Raw genomic sequence first — 23,428 nt, forward strand, 5'->3', positions numbered from 1 at the left:
TCGTGCAGGCGGGAGTGTTCTGTGTGTATGTGTGTGTGTGTGTGTATGAGTACCACATTGAGTAGAAGAACCATATTGTTTTGTGGAGCGGTCAGAAAACGTTGTAAACACGATATCTCAAGGAGGTAAGCTCTCCCACCGACCAATATTTGATGTATTAATGTTTGGTGTATATGGTGTACCACATTGAGTAGAAGAACCCAATTGTTTTGTGGGGAGGTCAGAAAATGTAAACACGATACCTCGAGGAGGTATGTATGTGGAGTATGTAGTTGGTACACGTTCAGTGCAAGATTTTGGAGGAGGCTAATGGCAATTAGAAATGAGCTTATGGGCATCCGTAGAATCAGCACATTTAGGAGCGAAAGCCTATAGTTTATTGTGGAGGTCCAAGTCCACTTGGGGTCACTAGAGGTCAAACTGTGAAAACTTTGTAAACACGATAACTCAAGAAGGGAAGGTTGGATTAATATCATTTAGTATGTAGTTGGTACAGGTTCAGTGCAAGATTTTATTGGGGTGAAAGGTCAGAGGCAAATTGTGGAAACTTTCTTTTATAAGTTACCGTATCTCCCACCGACCAGCCTATCAGATAACATGTGCGTTACGCCTCATACGAATAGGAGGCTATTGTCAATTAAAAAAAATGAGCTTATGGGCATCCGTAGATCCAGTAGCAACCTGGGAGGGTGTCTTTGAGGGATGTGGATTCATCGCCAGTAAGCTTGGACTAATAATATTTGGTGTATACAGTGTACCACATTTAGGAGCAAAAGCCAATAGTTTTTTGTGGAGGTCCAAGTCCACTTGGGGTCACTAGAGGTCACTTTAAGAATAAAGTATTAAAGAGAAAGAACTGGAAGGAAATATAAATATTTTAAAGGGGAAAACTTTAGACAGAAAGAAAGGAGACAAAGTGAGAGAGGTTTTCTAATGTTAAAACGTTACACAATTATTATTAAATATCCATGTGTCCATAAACATACGGAACTGACTGTATACCGAGTAAAACAAATCTTAGGATGCCGAGTACGAAAATAACTTTAGATATGAATCCGTAGGTAAGTTCTATTACATTTGTTTTCCGGTCAATACATTATGTACATGGTTGCATTTTATAAACATCAATTTGCTCCAGATTCCCACCCTTTGTAATGTTCGTGGACAACAATGAAGTTCTTATTCCTGTGAAATTGATGAAATACAGTTAAAGTTATTATTTTTAAAAGGTAATGATGATAAGAAACGATTCTTATAAGTGGAGGGGTGTACCCCTTCCCATTAAGATTTTTTTGAAGTAAAGGAATGCCTAGATGCAAAATGGTGCTATATTTTTCAATTTTGTAGGTTAAAATAAGCCTTTAAAAAAGTTACAACAATAATTTCCAGAAGCAACACTTGAATAAACTAAGGAAAGTGAAAAAAGTAAACAAAAATAGGCAAAAATATTTTTAGACTTGGATTTTAGTTAGTTTTCAAACATTTTGTGACTTCATGCTTGAAAAAATTGAAAACACCTAAATAAAATCCACTAAAACATAGATGTTTACGAACAAGTCATGTCTACGAGAGTAGGAGCCTACGTAGTTCGCTGCTTCTGGCAGCCACACCATCAATGGTATTTTTAGTTTCAAGTTTGGCCAAATCCTCTTTTCCACAGTCATCAACAAGAACGCCTTAAGATGTTCTTGTGTCATTGTACTTCTCAAACGGTTTTTGATTCTCTTCAAGGCAGAGAAAGAACGTTCACATGCCACTTGTGACACAGGTAGCGTTACCAGCAGCTTGTAGGCAAGCCCAATGATTTTGTAAGCATCGGTGAAAAGGTTCAACTTGAGGAGCACCTTGTTACAGCAGAGATCGAGGACAGTCTTTACATGACTGATTCCCACAGTAAGAAATATATTTCTACACAGCCCGTCTGTATTCTATTAACTCCTTTGAAAATGGGTTGTAAATTTTACCAGGTTCCCCAGCCCACCGGCCCATCGGGCCACCAGCCCACCGGGCATTGCCCAAATGCCCGTGTGGCCAGTCCGCTACTGCTTTCCACAGTATTCACCATAGTACCTGCCAGAACGTCGACTCGTCCGTATCATAGCATCTGTCATAGCCTACCTTCAATTTATTGAATATCCGTACGAACAAATATGTACAACGTTTCTGAAATGCCTTGAGTTTGACGATGTTACAAACACGGAGGAAAGAAATCAAATGGACAAGCTACATAACGATATTGCTATCAAGTGATGAGAGGTCGGATCTCCTCCTGAGTAAGTTCTTCTTCTCGTGAGATGTTCCTGAACGCGTTTCTTCCTCTTTTCAAACAGTCTTTACAGCACAAAAATCTACCCAACTTTATAAAGGTCGCAACTATAAGAAATAGAAATATTCTATATTACTGGTTTGTCTAGGTTGTAATAACAGAAAATATAGCAGTATCATTGAAGTAATTTTGTTACAAGTCATTCAGGGACAACATAATAATACGAACTATTCAAGAGAGACATACATCCTCGCTAATCCATGGAAGAATGTCCATCGCTGCTAGTCTATGGAAGAATGTCCACTCTTTGAATAGGGAGAAGCTGTTTATTCTTGGATTTTACTGTTCAACTTTCCAAAAGTACCATTTCAAACAACTATGGTATCTTGGTAAAATAAATATGGCTCTATATTCACATGCTTTGACTTACCTAGTGCAATGAAAATGACACTAGTGTTTAGAATCACCAGAAATGTGACAAGAATATCAGCTTGGATGTCTCCACTGAAAGATTCAGGAGCCGGAACTGCTGCTACAAGCATATTGAAGAAGATAGTCCAAAGAGCCGCCAACTGCAAAGTGGCATGAAAATAATACGTTTGTGGTGTGACAATGAGGTAATAAATTCTTCAATGCACATTAATCGAGCAAAGTCAAATATTTATGGCTTGGGTAAACTCGCGAAATGTTTTGGCAGACAATGATTCAGCATAAAATATGCGCCAACGTTTAAAGACTATTTTAACTCCCTTATCTCCGCCTAGCAAGACAAAACCATGCTCTGACTGGACGGAAGAACAACATTAATAATAAATAGTTGCATATGCATTCAAATATGATAAAATAGAATTAATCTCGTGTAATCAGTCCAATTCAAAAGTAAAGAACAAACTAAAAAAGTCCCTTCTCTACTCCAAAAGTTGTAAAAAGGCGTATTTGACTCTGCAATACCTTTTCTAAACTAGAGCGAACTCACCTGCAAGTAATACTCCATCCTATCTTTCATGGGCTTGAAGGAAATATGTAAACTCAAGAAGACGACGGCCAATGTCAACGTAATTGTGATAGAAAAATAACTATTCCATCCAAACAAAACGATTACGAAGGTCTGTGAAACTTTACGAATAAGTTCAATGATTTCCCAGTACCAAAACTTAGGATGGTAATTTTCATTCAGAAACCTCAAGCACTTTGGCGAGTTGTCTTCGACAGATTCTTCAAGCTCTCTGACATCTTGTCGGGAATATTTCCACAGAAGAAAACATAACACTGCTGGAAGTGCAACGACATAAACAGATGAGCAGTAGGAGGCGATTTGGAAACGATGATGTATGGTAGTGTTACAGCTTATAGAGTAGTCAGATCGTAGGAGACTAATCTCGTGAACATCAAACTCATCAAGAGAATAGGTGTCGCAAGTAGGGCCGTACAATGCAAAGGTAACGTTGCATGTAGAAGTGTAAGTGACAAATAGTATCAGTACTAGCAAGGTGAGAATATTACTTTGGTACCGTTGTAAACGTGAATTAATATCATCAACGTTTGCAGGTTTTCTCTTTTCTGACACTCTTGCATGAAGGTTAACCGCAGCAATAAGGAGAATGGCACAAAGCATTACAAAGTACGGGAACACGCTGCCGAGAGTAAACGCCGTGTACGGTGTTAATTCAAACGTAGGCCAGAAACATTTAGGCTTAATAATTATACTTGAAATGTTAAACTGTAACAAATCAAGCCACGCAGTAATGTTTCTGAATATCTGAGGCCAAAATATTACGTCAATAGTTTCCCAAAACTCTCCCATAACTTGATAAAATCCGAGAACTATTTTTCCTAAGGCCAACATACTGTCAAACACTGATCGTGCCTGCTCGCTTTGTTCTCGATAATATTTAAATAGGAAGAAAAGGAAAAGTACCAAAGCAATAGTAATGATAGAAAGTTCCAACATGAATGATCTTAACTTCGGACAATGACGACAATATCCAAATATAGGAAAGAAGTTTTTATCACAAGTTGTGCACATCCAACCAGTGTAACCTTGAGCACAATTTCCCGCAATTTGGTCTACGTCATTATCGCATCTACCAGTCTTCAAACATTTGTGAGCTTTCGGAAGAGATCCATTAACTCTGGTTGCTGTCTCTTCGTAAGACTCATTAAATGTCAGTAAGTTTTCGACAAATCGTTTGTATCCTTCAATATCTGCGTAACTCCAGTTCCAGTAGTAGTCTTTTCTTATAGTCATGTAATCATCCTTGCACTGTACACCTTCTTGTGAACAAAACTCACATTTATCAAACCGATCACGTCTGAAATAGTTTTCTAGACAAAAACAAGCTCGAAATCCTGCCGACGCATCTTTGTTTGTTCCAGTGGGACAAACAAGGCAGCTCAACGGGCTTTGCCCTGCACCTTCCTTTACAAATGTGCCGGGATTGCAGATTTTGCATTTTATGGATGTACTGTTTGGTGAGAACTGGCCTACTTGATCTTGGTAGAAGCCACCTGATGAAAGAAATGCCAATAAAATGTTGACATGATATTTGCAGGTCCTAGAATTTAACATGTGTCAATTGTTTTAAAATACTATTTTTTGTTTTGTTATAATTAAATTTGATATTTTGAATCCAACTGTCTCATCACTTCCCAATCATTTGATAGGACTGTCATACTATCTCAGAATCAAAGTTAAATTTACGGATACCAAAGTACTTGAATAAATCTAAACGTCGCTACCTTTTGGACAGGCATGACAACGGCTTTCCCATCCTAGAAGTTTTCCGTACGTCCCAGTTGGACAGGATGTGCAAGTTAGGAATCTCTCAATCTGGGTGTCAGAACATTCGAAGCCTCGGTTCGCGAACCATAAGGAAGCCTCAGAGCGTACATTCAATACCATTGGAGTCGACGGTGGCTGACAAGTTCTATAATAACATTAAAAAAACAGGTTAATTCATGTATGTATGTTGTGATATAACTACAGGCAGGCAATGGTACTGTCTTGGTTGACGTGATATTCCAACAAGGTATAACAATACTCACATGTCTTTATTTCTGTTTTTTTATTTTAATACGTATCATTTATTTCAATATCGTTTCTTTTGGCTGGTCTACCTATAGGTCTCAATAACATCGGCTGCGACTTGGTGTACCTACATATAACACATGTTATAGTCATGATCGGATGGTTGTTAACAGTAAGCAATATATCATAGAAAAACAAGTATCTTATCTATAAGTTACATCCATCTTTGCTACACAATAGGTAAACGCGTTGGCAAAACACGCAACGTTATAGATTATCTGTATTATTAAAGTCAGACGTCCTTGGATATTTTTTGTCGTGATGTGAGTCGATTTATGACCAACTAGTTGTAATACATATGCAACAATTGACAAGAGGAGTGAAGCCCCGCATCACTTCCTTGTAAGAGTTCAACGTTTAGGTGCAAACAAGGTTATCCTCCACGACCAAATGCTAATATACTTCAACCATAGTTGGTGTATACCTGTGTATGGGACGCTGTGTCTCGTTGAGAAATGCTACCCTGTGATCGACGATGAAAGGGTCAAACAACAACATTTTAAAAGTAGGTTACTGTAACTATGTCTTGAATAACCAACTGTATACAGACGATATTGCAGGACCCTGCTGTGCCAAATTTTAGAAATGTTTTGCCCTCCTGTCCTCAATATATTTTTAAGCTACACACTATGAAATTGACAACGTTGGCTGATGGAAGACTTTGAAAGGATAGAGAAAATGTCCATAGCCATTAATCCATTAAGCCATAGAATGAATCAGAAAGTGGCTTAAAAACTGTATGGTATATTCAATGTTTTTCAATTAAGCATTTCAAGAAGATTGTGAAATACTTTGTCTTATTTGGCGCAGGCAAATCAGTACACATTCAGTACATTTCAGTGTATTATGTGAATCGAAATAAAAGACTTACGCTTTCAGATTCTTCTTGATTGTTGGTAATGTAAGTGTTTCACAAGATAGACTTCTACAGTTTATGAAAGAAGTTGTGGAAAGGATTATTCGATTATCGCAATTATCTTTTGAATCATATGAAACTCATTAAGTAGTATATCGTATGAAACAGTATACCATATGTTGCGTTAAATATGTATAAACGAAATAGCTGTTACCAATTCATTTAGCTCTAATGAGTATTTTGGCACGCTAGTGGGGTAATTTCCATTATAGCTTTATGCAAAATAATAATAACGAAGATTTAAAACTTCTATGTCGTTTGCTACCTTAATAAAAAATTATCTATAAAAATCACAATTTTCTCACATTTGTTTATGTTCGATTAGTTAAATATCGATGTAAAACCTGTTTGGACTACTCAATATGTCTCTTACTAATTAAAACAGGTTACATATTACACATCAAAATGTAATTCAAATCTACTCATTGTATAATATCATAGAAATTGAAAAGAAAACATAAGCAAAATCCAAATTTCATGTATTTCATAGGCTTGATTGAAGGAAATTCATAATTTCATAGAAACTATACTTACATGACACCTTCATCAACGATTTCATCAAGAACTGCTGAAGATAATTGACGTATTGGATTATCTTGCAAAAGTCTGGAAAGAAAATCAGATGCTGCTATAATTTTACAACAAAATATGGAGTTTGGGTTCATACTTAGCGTTTGTGTGAGTTATTGTTCCATAAAGATGGTGCTGACAATTAACTTTATCAGTCTAACTTAACGCACCTTCATTAATACCTTTGTTGTTTGTATACAGCTTTATCTGACCAAGGGCATGAGGGAGAGGCGTTTCTAGGATGTGATTATACTAGCCAATTATTTCATATATTGTTTGTAATGACCAAAGTAAACATCTAACTCTACCTAATATCTTGCATCAATTTTTAGCCAGTACATACTAAAGATGATTGCAGTCTACATTATTGATTCACAAGTCGCAAGTGACAGTGTACGACGCGTACTAGAAGTTGTTAATATTGAATATGAGCACATAATCATTTTTGGGTGTAAGAACATACAAGTAATAACGATTGATAAAGTATCAGATATAGGCTGCAGAAAGTCTCTTCTCTGAGTGAAATAGTTATCAGCATGCGCCAGAATTGCGACTTATCATATTACATAATTTAATTTTAAGGAAAAATACATCGACGAGTACATGCAGAGGTGTGATAATAAGTTAAATCTTGAACTGCACTTTTCTTTTGAAAAAGTAACGATTTTCTGAAATCATGAAATAAAATATGCTGTATTAATAATGCAACAATATGCCTTTAATCATACTTGGTGACAAGAAAAGTCCTTATACTTACACTTCTTTTAATGTTAAGTTTTCTTGAGTATTACCAAACAATGGTTCAGTCAGTCTTTCTACTTTGTTCTGAAATAGATATCTGAAAATGTGGACATGTCAGTGCATCAAATACGGTACGTTTATGTATCAATGTTATCGAATCAAAATGGACAAGTTAGAATAACCATAACATCACAACAACAAAATTTACTGTTTACAATTAGCTTACTTCAAACATTACTTTGCTAATATCAGCTGGATTATTCTCAGTTTGTGTGTTGGTTTCTTTGTGTCCTTGATGGTTCGTTTTTGTCTGTTGTTATATGTTTAAGAAATTATTGGTAACCAACCCTAGATTCATAACGTGATTGGGAGTGCTACAGAAGCCAAAACACATTAATTAAAGTCTGGATCAAAGCAAAAACATACATATACTAAACAAATTTGGCAAAATTTGCATTCAATTTGCATTCAATTTGCAAAAAAAGGTGTGATGCCATAGTGGCAACCTTTCCAATTTATGGGAAATTAAGTGCAAACAAAGTATTTGTTTGTCAGTATACTTCAAGTTCACTTTTGGGACAATCTTTGAAAATTCAATTACCAAAACCTCGCAATAGCCATGAAGGAATTGCAAGCAAATGTCATCAGGATGCTTAGAAAGAATTCTTCTCTCAGCAGTCACAAATAAATGTTCCTCTGTATTATCCTGTTAAATACCAATTAATCATTCTGTATATTTGTGTATTATTAAGTTAAATATTTTGTAAATATGTTGCATCTTTGTTGATATGACTTTTATTTGCTTTATTTCATTAATAAACATCTATAGGAACAAGCTATGGAACACTTCGTCACTGATTCGTTAAGTTACCTTCAGTCTTCTGCTACAGTTACATGATGTTATTAGGGTTATTGATACTTTTACACTTTTGTATAGAGCATAACAGTTACTTACAGACGTATCAATGTTGTGCCTGCAAGTAGAGATCCTGGCAGCGTTTTCAAGTTATTACCATTGAGATATCTGTTCAATTATTGTGTTCAGGAAAAATATATTATACAGGTTATATGAAAAAGACCTGAGCTTAAGCAAAGCTTGATTCACTTTAAGCTACTTGTCGATTTGAAGCGTAAGCTTTTCGTCCACCATCTACTTGAGGACATACAATACACAATCAGTTCAATTCAACTCACCGGAGTATACACCACACATACTAAGCTCACCGGCATTTTTTTTAACGAATTTATACAAACCAATAAACTGCCTATAGTACTCCGCCCATCGTTTCTCACGTAATTGTTCTTTCATGTTTAGTTCGGATGATAAAACTATTTCATATCGCCCAAAATAGAGCTATCAGCTGGTTATCAGAATAAAGCATGTTTGTGCTGTGATTAATATTGTCATGAGCATGCATACTGTGTGTGACCTTCCTCATTATGAATTCTAATGTACCAAGTTATAGTTATTCTTCTTTTATTCTCACCGAATATTAAAGACTCACTTTCTCGTGGCACATGTACGACAGATACATGTTCCGTCCAAGAGGTATTCTTTTCGACTGGGACTTTCATTTCAACAAAAACAAGCACCCATTAATTCCATATTAAATTTCATATAAGAATAACGAGAAACGAATCATCGTTGTTAATATTTGAAAGGTATCATATTATCACATTCACATGATATTCATAAGTCTTCAAAATGTGATGTCTGCAATTTAGTTTGCTACAACGAAGATTTTACCCATACACAGTGTCCACATTTTACCACTTAAAGTGAAAATTGAGCTCTTAACTATGTACATATACAATCTTTAGACTCACAGATTTTGAAGATAGTGAAGATTGTCGAACAGGCCCTTCGGTAAAGTGTTTAGTTTATTTCCGCATAAAAGCAGTGACGTCATTAAATGACCATTGGGATTTGTTGAGAAAAGTCCTTTAGGAATTTCTTCCAAATCGTTGTTGCCAAGGTCTCTGAAATTACAAAGATGTAATTTTGCTTTCATATGAGAGTTACCATGTCCATTGTTGTTGTAGACATTTGGTACAAGCTTCCATCGCATCACGAATACTTCATTAATGATAACATGATTCAGAAATAACCGTACAACACTCAAACGTCATCGTGTGTGGCTGTTATATGTTTAATTGTGTAGCGACCTCTATTTTATGAGTTGTATGTAAATTAGTTATCCAGCTTACACTGGCTTAAACTGGTTCTAACTGGCTCTTGTCTACTGTACTAGCTATAGTAATCGTGTGTGGCATTTACCTATTTTGGGTTTTGGGTACGGATCGCGTACTGGTCTAAACTGGACGTCTGGCCGTAACTGTGGCATTAACCTATTTGCGAAAGGAATATATTTACGCCTTCAGGAGTAAGAACTAAGTATACGTCGTTTTGTAACTGTTAGGTATGTTCCTCGTTGGCCAAATACATATATGTGTTTGGTGTCTTAAATAAGCCGGGATATTATGAATTTTACTTTGATTCTTGGACCATGTTCGACCAGTTCCCGCTATCGTACTTTGGTTAAAGTGTATTTTCCATTGTATTATTTTGTCTATTTGTGGTGCAGATTCATTGAACTACTGAGCACTAAACATGCATTAATGGAATCAACTTTACAAGAGACGAAATTTTGGTCTGCATTATAAGGAAGGTACATCTTAATTTGCAAATATATTAGGATGTTGAAAATAAGTTTCTCTGTCATTTTGCCTACATCCCTGTATTTGTTAGTCACACTGGTTTCCTAGCATTAACTTCAGTTTGGAATCAATGTTGTGACGTATTTGTAGCCTACTACGAAAACCACAAAATAGTACATAATATAAGGAAGAAATATAAAATGGTCTTCCAAGTTAATATACTTATAAAACTTACAAAAAAGAATTGATGCTAGTGTTTTCAAATAATCCTTCAGGTATCGTCTTCATCTTGATGAACGACATAAATCTATAAAGTAGATTAGACGACAGATATATGACTTTTCTGAAATGAAGAACTTATTGATGATAATAAGAAACGTCGGAGGTCTCAATAAGACTCAGATTATATTTAATTAATGGATGATCGTGATTATAACCAACCTTTTATTTTTGTCGATAGTGCTGTGGAAGTAGTTTGAGTGACTGGTGATGACTATTTCAGCTGGTGTGATATTGCTAGATAGCAAAATATTTATCGTCTAAAAACAGCAGACTAACTGATAACAAATTATATGGAAATTATAGAAAAACTTTTAATTATGGAATTGACCATTCATTTCTTAATGATGAAACGAAACACAAAGACATAACTTACAACATACGAAACATACGTTGATTGCCGAAAAACATTTCCGGAATTTCAGTAAGACCATTCCAGGATATGTCCCTGTTGATTATTAAATAAACAAAGTGCATCTTAGACAGTCCTAAGTGTAAATATTCAGAAAGGTTCTGCAATCGAAGTTACTTAGATGTGAAAACTTCCAAACTTTCAAGCAAACTTGTGCAATATGTACTTTTTTGTGTCTTATTTATTGGTTTCCTTAGTATTTACCACTGAAAGTGCCATTTTTCGTCTATAGGGCCCCATTGGTAATGGCCGACGTTCTGTCAACCTAATGGGTTTAGCTCCTGTTACTCTTTTTGTTCTTTTCATTTCCGTCCTATTTGTCTATTATGTCTTTGTAATATTTTTGTATTTTGAACAATATGAGTGCGAATAATACAAACAAACAAACAAAAGCAGAACTGTACATTGGCGTATGCGTACAAAGATCGTCGTGTTACTTAATTTAGGCTAGGCCTATTATGACCGGAAACGACCTACAACACTGCAAATGTGAGGTTATTATGGTCTCTTGATGAAATATGAGTGCGAATAATACAAACAAACAAACAAAAGCAGAACTGTACATTGGCGTATGCGTACAAAGATCGTCGTGTTATTTCATTTAGGCTAGGCCTATTATGACCGCAAACGATCTACAATACTGCAAATGTGAGGTTATTATGGTCTCTTGATGAAATATGAGTGCGAATAATACAAACAAACAAACAAAAGCAGAACTGTACATTGGCGTATGCGTACAAAGATCGTCGTGTTATTTCATTTAGGCTAGGCCTATTATGACCGGAAACGATCTACAATACTGCAAATGTGAGGTTATTATGGTCTCTTGATGAAATATGAGTGCGAATAATACAAACAAACAAACAAAAGCAGAACTGTACATTGGCGTATGCGTACAAAGATCGTCGTGTTATTTCATTTAGGCTAGGCCTATTATGACCGCAAACGATCTACAATACTGCAAATGTGAGGTTATTATGGTCTCTTGATGAAATATGAGTGCGAATAATACAAACAAACAAACAAAAGCAAACCTGTACATTGGCGTATGCGTACAAAGATCGTCGTGTTATTTCATTTAGGCTAGGCCTATTATGACCGCAAACGATCTACAATACTGCAAATGTGAGGTTATTATGGTCTCTTGATGAAATATGAGTGCGAATAATACAAACAAACAAACAAAAGCAGAACTGTACATTGGCGTATGCGTACAAAGATCGTCGTGTTATTTCATTTAGGCTAGGCCTATTATGACCGCAAACGATCTACAATACTGCAAATGTGAGGTTATTATGGTCTCTTGATGAAATATGAGTGCGAATAATACAAACAAACAAAAGCAGAACTGTACATTGGCGTATGCGTACAAAGATCGTCGTGTTACTTAATTTAGGCTAGGCCTATTATGACCGGAAACGATCTACAATACTGCAAATGTGAGGTTATGATGGTCTCTTGATGAAATATGAGTGCGAATAATACAAACAAACAAACAAAAGCAGAACTGTACATTGGCGTATGCGTACAAAGATCGTCGTGTTATTTCATTTAGGCTAGGCCTATTATGACCGGAAACGACCTACAATACTGCAAATGTGAGGTTATTATGGTCTCTTGATGAAATATGAGTGCGAATAATACAAACAAACAAACAAAAGCAGAACTGTACATTGGCGTATGCGTACAAAGATCGTCGTGTTATTTCATTTAGGCTAGGCCTATTATGACCGGAAACGATCTACAATACTGCAAATGTGAGGTTATTATGGTCTCTTGATGAAATATGAGTGCGAATAATACAAACAAACAAACAAAAGCAGAACTGTACATTGGCGTATGCGTACAAAGATCGTCGTGTTATTTCATTCAGGCTAGGCCTATTATGACCGGAAACGATCTACAGTACTGCAAATGTGAGGTTATTGTGGTCTCTTGATGAAATATGTTGTAAATATTATATATATATTTCAACATTGTGGTAAACCAAATATTCATAACTGAATAAATGAAGTGGAATTACCTACAACATCTCATACAAGAGGCGTACCGTAAATCGGAGTAGTTTCTGAAGTTACTAACATATACGCAGTACCATATTAAGGACAGAGAGATATAGATATTGATATATAAAGTCAGATATTTAATAGAGCCGAAAACATGAATTAGACGTTTATAGATGCAAACATGCTCATCCTCGCAACATAGGAAGTAGACTATAAATGCTAACTCTTGTGTATAAGTAAATTTACAATCGGTTCTGTGGTAGCCCGTGAAAGTAGTAACTTAAGGCGATACACCGTTGTATTTAATCAGTGAATGTTTCCCTAAATATAACAATAAATGAATAATATATCAAATCAGGGTCATTCAGTTTAATAATTGACGTAGGTAACAAAATCAGCATTATTTTTACAAGAAATTTTAAATATCGCAATGCATTTTGGCAAGTGGTTTGTGAGTCATAATGCAAAGGATATGTATTGCCGTGTTTACTTACAACCTTTCAAGTTTCGTGCAATTCCGTAGAAGAGTTGGAGGTAAAGCCAGTATGTTGTTCGACCCCAATTTCCTAAATGAGAAAATATATATAATATGGCCTGTTTTAATCTTTTGAGAGTTGATTTGCGTTGTGTTTTCACAGATAATACCCGTGATGTTTCTCAACTAATTTCTACAAACTGTTGTCTTCCAATTAAATATGAGTAAAGTACATATAATTTATAGTTACTTAATAGGGTTAGAGAAGGGGAGAAGGTCGATACATGATATACACAGTAGAAAGTATATTAGAAAATGACAGCATGGTTAATTAGTTTACCATTCGCAAGGTCCAGAATCTCGAGAAACCTGATATAGACCGGTCGGATATTTGATATTTAATTGGATGACTGTCACAACGTTTTCTATGTACGATGAGGCTTCCTACTTTAAAATAATGACATGCCTTGGTATTTACGTAACTTAAATCGTAGGACTCTGTTAATTAAGTAAGGGTGATTGTTGTTATTTGTTTAAATGTGAAATCACCTCATTCTGCTTGCCCAGGTCCGCCACTTCTTATACATTTACTCATACCCTCTATAGGCCAAGAAGAGTGATTAACGTTAATTAAACGAACATTTCAACATAACAAAGATAACCCGAAGATTGTGTCAGTCAATTTTGTGGTTGTTAACTTATTCCATGATTTTGCTTTATTCTTATAGGCTATACTTACAAATTTCGAAGGTTGTTACACGCTCCTGATAGTGAGTCTTCAGACAAATACATCAAGTAGTTGTTTTGTAATCTCCTAAGAATAATAAAGAAAACAAAACTGGTAGTTGAAGTTACTTTAGCATTCACGAAAAGTCCAACTTTTTGTTTTCTATTTCTTAATATTATTATTTTTTCTTCAAAAATATGTAGCATTCTTTGTATAGTTAGAACTATATAATGACTTCAGAATAGTAATCACAAATGTATACGTACAATTCTCGCAGGGAACTTAGCCCGGCAAAGCTGTGCTTCCAGATTCTGTGCACGTTATTCGTAGCTAAACCACTATGAAAAGAGAAACATGAGAGCACTGTGTGTATTGTTAGATTGTCAGAATAGCATTAACACTCATACCACGCGCGTATTACGCCCTCATTGACAATTATAGAAAGTCTATGATACGCCCTCTATTTGGGTCTGTGACCCGAAGGTCAGGATACCTGCGCTTGATGATTCCCCAAATGACGAAATCGGTCTTAAAGTTTTCTGGTGTGTTGATCTTTAATAAAAGTTTGATATATATATTATATATATGTATTATATATATATATATATATATATATATATATATATATATAATACATGCGACACATATAATTTTAAAAACACGGCTTGGTTTAGCGGGCCTAGATAAGTGGTAATTCTGTTGCAACACGTGCGTAATACACTCTCATTGATAGTAATAGAAAGGATATATACGAATCTACTTCAGTGTAATCATTGTGATTGAGTGGTATATGGACGTAGGTTTTTGACACAAAGGTCCGGGATTCGATTCATAACTTCGCCTGTTCATGTTGCATTGCAAGGACTCGCAGAAGCAAAAAATTATCTCACTTTGTTCCGATTTCTTAATTGTTCAATTTACTCATCCAATTTTACTTTCAAGTTTAACTTTATATCGCAGAAGAAACTACGCACGGAGCTGGAAGTTGAATCATTTTGCTTCGTTCAGTTTTTACAGATAAAATTTTACTGTACATTACGATCTGGTTTATGCTAACAAGTAAAAGTCATGGAAAGAAAACTCACAGTTTTTCAAGTCTAGAACATATCTGGAAGATATATTCTGGTATGTCAAATATTTCATTGATGCTCAAGCTCCTAAGGAGACAAGAAGATGTAAGGTAGACGGGAATAGATTACATAAATACATAAATCTTACATAAGTCTTACATAAATAATATATGACAAGTCATTTAGCCTCTGAAGAAGATCCTGCTAGGATCGAAACGTCAGGCCAACTGACTTTTACTATAGTGGGGACGCGTGTCTGTTCTCTGATACTATCTAAGCGGAGCGCGACCATGGGTTCGCGCGTAGCGCACAATAATTGTTTTTGGCAAATATACCTCCCAGATCGCCGGAAATAACACTTCCCAGACCCAATGATGCTCCCAAACCTCCTTAAATTTTAGATCTCATGGCTTAGAAATTTGGTTCGGGGAAGTACATGGGCGTCTGCAGAAAAAAATCAGGGAACAAATAATCCAAGTAGACTTTTGTATACGATGGGTCTGGGGTCCTCTCCCAGAAAACAATTATAGACTGCCGCATTTCATTTGCAAAATGCTTAATCCAACTGCGCCAAAGTGAAATACAGGGGAATTTGAAATGCAGCCTTTCGTCAAAACACGGTAAATCATGTCCCCACCACTGAAAAGGTTGATGGGGACGCGTCCCGTTGTCCCCACCAGGATCTGCGCTCATGCACAGGGTCTTAAGTGGATAAGCAAATTGCTTTATTTTGATAAATAATATATATCAACAAACAAGGGTTTAAATCCATTGAATATCACCAAGTATTACACGTGTTATGTGCATTATGATTGATAAAATGGACTTACGCGACTTGGAGATTGTCGCAGTGGATGAAAAAATTGTCTAGATCTTCGAGTTGATTGTTCTTAACATCCCTGCAATGAAAAAAAAATCATGAATGTTATCACATATACGCTTAGCGAAAGGTGTATAACATGTGATATCACCATGATTGCTTATGTTGTCATATTGACACATTAAGTTCATCGTTTACACAAGTGCAGATCCAATCATCCAACTTATATCAAATATTTTAAATTAAGTCGACATAAAATACGTGACAGACATTTAGGTTGTTTTATCTAAAGAAGACTACGATAAAGTAATGATGAACTGATATTTTTATATAAAATAAGATGCAGCCTATCCATTCGTTCCCTGCAAATTAACACTATAAGCAACAGCTGGGAAGTTTGATATGCTTCTTACAACTTCTCCAAACTCGGCGGAAGAAGGAATGACTTTTGTAAGTTGTTAGCACCGAAAACCCTGTAAGGAAAGTGAAAAAAAAAACAGTTGCCATTATCTTTTAGTCTTGCGTGAAGGGCGCTTGTGTTGTGTGTGTGTGAAACCATGTCAACTTAAATTCATGGACTGGTATAGGTATATAGATCTACTCAAAGCCGAAGCCATGTTGGAGCACGGCGGAGTCGTCACCTTCCGTTGTACATACCACTGTGCCCACTTATAACACCAAAATGTATACAAACAATCTCAAACTTGTTAAATCCCCTTTTAAGGCAGTTGATATGCCCTTCTCTAAACTGATAGTCCCCAAAATCTCAGAATTCCTGAAAAGGTGGCTACCTCATTCAAACTTAGAAAGAGCTATCTTTATACTATTCGTATTTCCACTCTTCAAAAATAAATAAATGTAGTATTACAAAATCTTGATCTTTCTAGTAAATGCAATTGTAGTATATAGTATATTATATATGGACTTATACAACCTCGCATTCGCAAGATAATGCATTCATTACTTACAAGAATTTCAGCTTCGTAAACTGTTCGAAATATTTCGTTGGGACGCAATTAATTTTATTGTCAGAAAGGACCCTGTTGAAAAAAAAAAAATTGTATAAACTTATTAGTAAATTGTGTATTCCAACATGAGGGAATTCGACAAATGAAAAAAATACGGGTCACTTGATTGATAAGCAAAGATTTATGTGGCCTTATATTTTTCTGGTGGTGTGGCTATATATACTAACACAAATGAATAACATGCATATATTGCTCAACCTACGTTTACCAATACATGCAATCATCGATTGGAAGAGATTTATATAATTTAAATCATAGTGATTTAGAAAATCCAGAATAATGGAAGTGCCCAATGTAAAACAGAGCATTAAATATCATTAGAATAGAATGAAAGTAACGACTCATTGCTTGAAAGGGACATGAAAAACTTGTTTCATGATTTCTCACTCGTCAGGTATGCGACCATGTTAAAGTATGTCATTTGAATTTTGTGTTTCTGAGTTTGGTATGTAGCAATTTTTATTTTGAATGCCTGCAATTCAACATCAACTCAGAGAGTTGGTTAAGCGTTGATTCAAAGGGTGTCTATAGATAAGAAAATATTATTTCCTGTAGGCATAGCTTGCAACGTGTTGTGGTGTTGCTGTATGGCTTGGAGTGTTTGAATATATTCCCATTAATACCCAAACTTGATTTGTCTATCCTTGAGTGACCAGACAAGTTTGCTTAGTTCAGTTTCGTTCCTATTGTGCTGGTGTGTGAATTAGCTTTTACTCTACAATTGCATTGTTTGGTTGGTGGTCTGTTATGGTTGTTGATAATAGATTTGTTGTGAGCATCGATTCTGTTTTTCATGTTTGGCATGCAGCTGTAACTAAGTATCACTGTGTTCTAATCTATGACAACTAGGAAAAATATTTTCACACGTATATGGAATTATGTACAAATTGATTTTGTAGCTATCGAACTCTTAAGACCGGATCAAGTCCATTAAGGTTTAGTTGACTAACTGCATAGCCACGTACGGCTAGAGACGTTTACGTCGTGTTATCTATAGAAACAATTTGCAATTCCTTGGAGAGTGCCAACAATGTACATTCTTACCCAGCGTTCAAATCATTTGCTCATATCGAGTCAAATGCACTCCAAAAAACGCAACTACTCAAACAAGACCGCATACCTCCGTATTCCAAATCAACTATCGGTGAAGACATTTGCATGATACTGAATAGTTTGTTTGTTTCCGTATACCTCCGTATAACAAATCAACTATCCGGTGAAGACATTTGCCTGGCATTGAATAGTGGTTTTGTTTCCGCATACCTCCGTATAACAAATCAACTATCGGTGAAGACATTTGCATGATACTGAATAGTTGGGTTTGTTTCCGTATACCTCCGTATAACAAATCAACTACCCGGGGAAGACATTTGCCAGGCATTGAATAGTGGTTTTGTTTCCGCATACCTCCGTATAACAAGTCAACTATCGGTGAAGACATTTGCATGATACTGAATAGTTGGGTTTGTTTCCGTATACCTCCGTATAACAAATCAACTATCCGGTGAACACATTTGCCTGGCATTGAATAGTGGTTTTGATTCCGCATACCTCCGTATAACAAGTCAACTATCGGTGAAGACATTTGCATGATACTGAATAGTTGGGTTTGTTTCCGTATACCTCCGTATAACAAATCAACTATCCGGTGAACACATTTGCCTGGCATTGAATAGTGGTTTTGATTCCGCATACCTCCGTATAACAAATCAACTATCGGTGAAGACATTTTTTTAGTATAGTTTTTGGTTTTTCTATTTGTTTTCTTTCTTTGGTTGGACTCTCTTAAAGGAATCTTGCTTGCGTAGTTGAAACATTTAATGTGCAATCCATAAGATTGCTACATAATATATATCTTGCCCCCGTCTATGACAGTATTCACAAACACTTACATGGCCGTCACGTTTGATGGCATATTTCGTGGCAAGGCGAGCAAATTTTGATTCTCACAATCAACCTTTGCTCCTCCATATGAACAAGTGCAGATTCCTGTTGGTCCACACACCGGAACGTCTGTCGGAATATCAATGTACAAAACGTTTAAATTATAAATGACAGTAAATCGCTTTCTAATTCTGGTTAATCAAGGAGTAGGTGTTTCTCTTTGTTTTCATCTGACGAACTTATTGCCTTCAATATTCTCTGATTCCATCACCTACCCATTTTTTTCTGCATTATACTTCAGGGAAGTCTTTTCTGCAGCTGGAAGACTCGGTTTAGTGTAATGCAATTCGTGCTTGTTGTTCTATGATGCGGCTGATACAAATATACCCTTTATAATTCGTAATGGTCCTTTGGTAAAAGTAACGGTATTAAATAAGACTAATGCCTTGATAGACTAAACTCAGAAAAGAAAACTTAAATAGCAGTAACGTTCTTTTTTGTTGCTATTTCTCATGTTAGTGCTATTATAATGCACTTCAAACAGTTCGTATTCAGTTTTGACATGTACAGAAGTATTACGACAAGGGTTTCTATTAAACCATTCCGCCGTTCAATGACATGAGTGCCGCATAATTGGGAAGAAAAAAAAGTCTAATGGAAATTGACTTTGTAATTTGCGATGCATTGTCGTGTCACGGATGTCTTATTTTTGTATTCCAATGAACAATAAAAATCGGCCACCACTTCAGTAATCCACCAATTTAAAAACAACAATCAGATATATAGCATATGATTACACTCTAAGAACTACTTCTTCGCGGTAAACGCTGAGAATTTTACCAAAATTTGTTAAATTATGTTATGAATGTGTAGAAGTGATGACCATTTGTGATCTGAAATGCCGAATGTATTTTGTTCTGTTACTTGTAAGTACATCCTATACACTACTTGTTCATGTCTATGGTACATAAATCATATGTTTAGCACTGATTCCAATTTACCTAATGAGCAGTTTGAAATAAGGCCTACGTTTTCCATATGGCCTGGGCCTATTACCAGCTCTTCATGGCCCTGTGTATCTACCTCTTAAACTATCCCTCCAAATATATCAAAAGGGCTTATTCCATGCATGGCTGGTAGCCACACTGGCAACTCTCTTGCAATTACAAAACCAAATGTATAGCCTACTGTTTCATATACAGGATTTTGTATGGGAATGACCCAACTGTTTCTTCGCAAAACATCATGATGATCATACTAAAACAAAACAAAAAATATACCAAACAAGGGTTGGTTGCTGGTTTAGATGCAAGACAAAAGAGCTTAATCAATATCTTAAGTAAAAATTGTTACAGGGATTAGTTTAGTTGGAAATAGTGGCTTCTGTGAAACATTATGACTGTTTTACATCAGTGTCCGCTCTCTATTAAGAACTGAATATCTTTCTTAACCCTCGTAGCAGAATTTCTCTGAACATATGGATTTTTCAAACAATAAACTTAAAGTAAGAGGCATTTCTTCTAACTTTCAAGCGATATTTTGAGTTGCATTTGCTAAATGTTGAATACTGTTTTATTCTAAACTCTCATACCAATATCATTCATTAAATTGGCTAGGTAATTCTCATTTATAAGGCGTATTAATTTCTAAATTTGTTTGAGATTTCAATATAGTTGTTGACTGACTTTACTATGCTATTATGAAAGGTGTCTGGGCTACGAAAGTGTTTGTATTTTTCCCCCTGAAAGTTGAATCATACATACCTGGAACGCTTAATTTATTTTTAACCAGAGTAGACTGAAGTGACTAAGTTGCTTTATTGAACATTGTCTATATTTCTCACCATTGAGCTTACCATACTGGAAGAAATTGACGAGGGATGTATTTAGAAGATTTAACTGCCGAGACAAATTGCAACCAGGCTCTCTCAGTTACCATTACTGTTTCTTGTCACAAAAACACATGAATTAGCAGTTAGAAAAACTGTAAAAAGTGATAGACAGGACTTGAAATGGGACTTGAATTAATTAAAAAGGGTCAAGGCAGCAAGGTATCTCAGCTTTTTAAGTTACAACAGTCGAGTTTTACGGTGTACAACTTTTCTTTTCCTGTGTTTCCCTGACACAAATTTTCACCTGCCCTTAATTCCGTTCTAAAAATCTCCATTCCCATCATATTAATTAGTCACTTTAAATTTAAAAAAAAAAACATTTTGAGAGAAAAGGCGGAGCGGCGAATAACCCTATCCTTTGCATAGTAGCTAGTAACGCAGTTCGCGTTTATAACTAATTCTTGTCTCCAATGCCATGCAATTTTATAATAACACTATCCTTTGCATAGTAGCTAGTAACGCAGTTTACCATGCAATTTTATAATAACGCTATCCTTTGCATAGTAGCTAGTAACGCAGTTCACGTGTATAACTAATTCTTGTCTCCAATGTCATGCAATTTTATATTGATACGAACCCTTACCGTTGTTATCAGGTCGTACCTGAAAATGTACGGTCAGACTGACTTTTGCCGTAGAAATCAACTTTGAGAATCTTCGAGAAAAAGGAAAGCGACGAGTAACACTCACCTTTGCATAGTAGTAATAAGTTCAGTTTAAGTGTACTACTATTCCTTTTTTTTTTCTATTGAGGCCTATTCCTGACAAACATTTCCAGTTGTCTTTAATTCCATTCTCCCAATGTCTTTCCCCCTTCCTTTTGATTAGTCCCTGTTGCACATAAAAGGAACCATATCCTTTATAAATAGGTCTTACCTGACAATGGACAGTCATCTTGAGTAGCGATAACTTGAGTCATTCGCTGCAGGCAGCCAAACATGAGGAAGAAATACAGATACAGCATCATGTACATCACATAAACGCTTTTAAAAGTACTCAGATGGGAGCCTTTTTCAAAATATCATTCCACGGGTTGCAATCGCCTTTGGTAATGATCATGGGTTTCGTTTTACTCCGTGTACTTGGGAAGTATAGAACGGAACAGAGCATGTGAAAACACAAGGGGAACACGTTACTTCACCAACGATGAGTAAACTTTGAAAACAATACGAAAAAGGAAAAAAAAAAGAAATTTGTAGCGGTGTCAGAATGATACATCGCAAAAACAGCAGTTACAATATTACTACAAACTCATTTGCCTGTTTAAACAACACAACAGGTATTTATCAGAGCCTTTGTCAACCGAAAGTCAAAACTTACAATACAATAACGACCCCCTAAACAACAGAACAAGAAAAGGAAGTTAAAATCGAGTGCGACACGACACCGCCACGCATGATAGCTTCATGTGCACTTATCTTGCAAACTGTAACAATCCCAGCCAACAGACGGTAGATCATGGTCTGTCCTATACAGACATATTCCCTATGAACGCGGTAAAGTATGCATGGGTTTGCTTAAAAGACAAGTTATACAGTGGTTCGGGTCTAATTAACGTATACGAGTATCATTATAATATAAATTTCCCTTGATTTATAGTACAGTTTTCTTTTGATTATAAACAATCTTGAAATGGAAGCCACCCGACGTGGAAGGTGTAATCCATTAGCACTTGCGGGTTTCTCCCACATTTTTGGTCGCGTAAGCGTCGTAAATATAACTGCTGGTTATATGATTATCATATAAGTTATAACGTATTTGGATGATTTCACCTTGTTTCGTTATCCTCTTCATTGGACGACCTAAGTTGCATCTGATTTGATAGTGTCCTCGCGAATAGGGGTTATCTACACGAATGATGAAACTACACAGGAGAAGGAAGGCGAAAATATATTCAACGTTAAGCGAGATCAAAGCTGAAGTTTAGAAGGTCATGATATCAGCTGGTTATGACGTCATTTGATGATACGAGTTGTGTTGTAAGCAGTATTTTTCATTGAAATCCGGTTGATAATGAAGCATGCTCACACTAGACAAGGACAGCATAGATCAGTGGTAGGCTCTACATATTGCCATTTAATTCGTATTTATCAGCATAGATCAGTGGAAGGCTCTACGTATTGCCATTGAACTCGTATTTATCAGCATAGATCAGTGGTAGGCTCTACGTATTGCCATTGAATTCGTATTTATCAGCATAGATCAGTGGTAGGCTCTACGTATTGCCATTGAACTCGTATTTATCAGCATAGATCAGTGGTAGGCTCTACGTATTGCCTTTGAATTCGTATTTATCAGCATAGATCAGTGGTAGGCTCTACGTATTGCCATTGAATTCGTATCTATCAGCATATATCAGTGGTAGGCTCTATACGTATTACCACTGAATCCGTATTTATCAGCAGAGATCAGTGGTAGGCTCTACTTATTGCCATTGAATTCGTATCTATCAGCATAGATCAGTGGTAGGCTCTACGTATTGCCATTGAATTCGTATTTATCAGCATAGATCAGTGGTAGGCTCTATACGTATTGCCATCGAATTCGTATTTATCAGCATAGACCAGTGTTAGGCTCTACGTATTGCCATTGAATTCG

General features: G+C 36.0%; 1 protein-coding gene across 5 annotated transcripts; it reads right to left on the minus strand.

Moving 5' to 3' along the window:
- Positions 1–895: 895 nt before the first annotated feature.
- Positions 896–22,907, minus strand: LOC139970244 (uncharacterized). Of its 5 annotated transcripts, XM_071975902.1 has the most exons (21): positions 21,707–22,907; positions 18,949–19,069; positions 16,997–17,068; positions 16,442–16,501; positions 16,039–16,107; positions 15,224–15,295; positions 14,405–14,476; positions 14,151–14,225; positions 13,431–13,502; positions 10,895–10,966; positions 10,475–10,546; positions 9,409–9,561; positions 8,537–8,605; positions 7,598–7,678; positions 6,805–6,876; positions 6,226–6,279; positions 5,779–5,817; positions 5,006–5,193; positions 3,243–4,774; positions 2,697–2,838; positions 897–2,373 (listed from the first exon to the last, which is right to left on the minus strand). In XM_071975902.1, exons 1-21 carry the CDS (start codon positions 21,801–21,803, stop codon positions 2,243–2,245), a joined length of 3,315 nt encoding a protein of 1,104 aa, XP_071832003.1. In that variant the 5' UTR covers positions 21,804–22,907; the 3' UTR covers positions 897–2,242. The 5 variants fall into 5 exon arrangements, with proteins under 5 accessions (XP_071832008.1, XP_071832003.1, XP_071832007.1 ...); XM_071975907.1 differs by lacking the exon at positions 10,475–10,546 and having other exon boundaries at positions 896–2,373; positions 21,707–22,650; XM_071975906.1 differs by lacking the exon at positions 15,224–15,295 and having other exon boundaries at positions 21,707–22,649.
- Positions 22,908–23,428: the final 521 nt, after the last annotated feature.

This window comes from Apostichopus japonicus, chromosome 7, assembly GCF_037975245.1.
Source record: "Apostichopus japonicus isolate 1M-3 chromosome 7, ASM3797524v1, whole genome shotgun sequence".
In the NCBI taxonomy this organism is placed as follows: Eukaryota; Metazoa; Echinodermata; class Holothuroidea; order Aspidochirotida; family Stichopodidae; genus Apostichopus; species Apostichopus japonicus.

Coding starts and splice junctions, on each gene's coding strand:
- LOC139970244 (XM_071975902.1), bottom strand. CDS start 21,803: ATGTACATGATGCTGTATCTGTATTTCTTCCTCATGTTTGGCTGCCTG. Junction 8,606..9,408: donor CTTCACTATCTTCAAAATCT/GTGAGTCTAAAG, acceptor ATAATTGAACAG/ATATCTCAATGGTAATAACT. Junction 5,818..6,225: donor ATCAAGAAGAATCTGAAAGC/GTAAGTCTTTTA, acceptor CGTCGATCACAG/GGTAGCATTTCTCAACGAGA.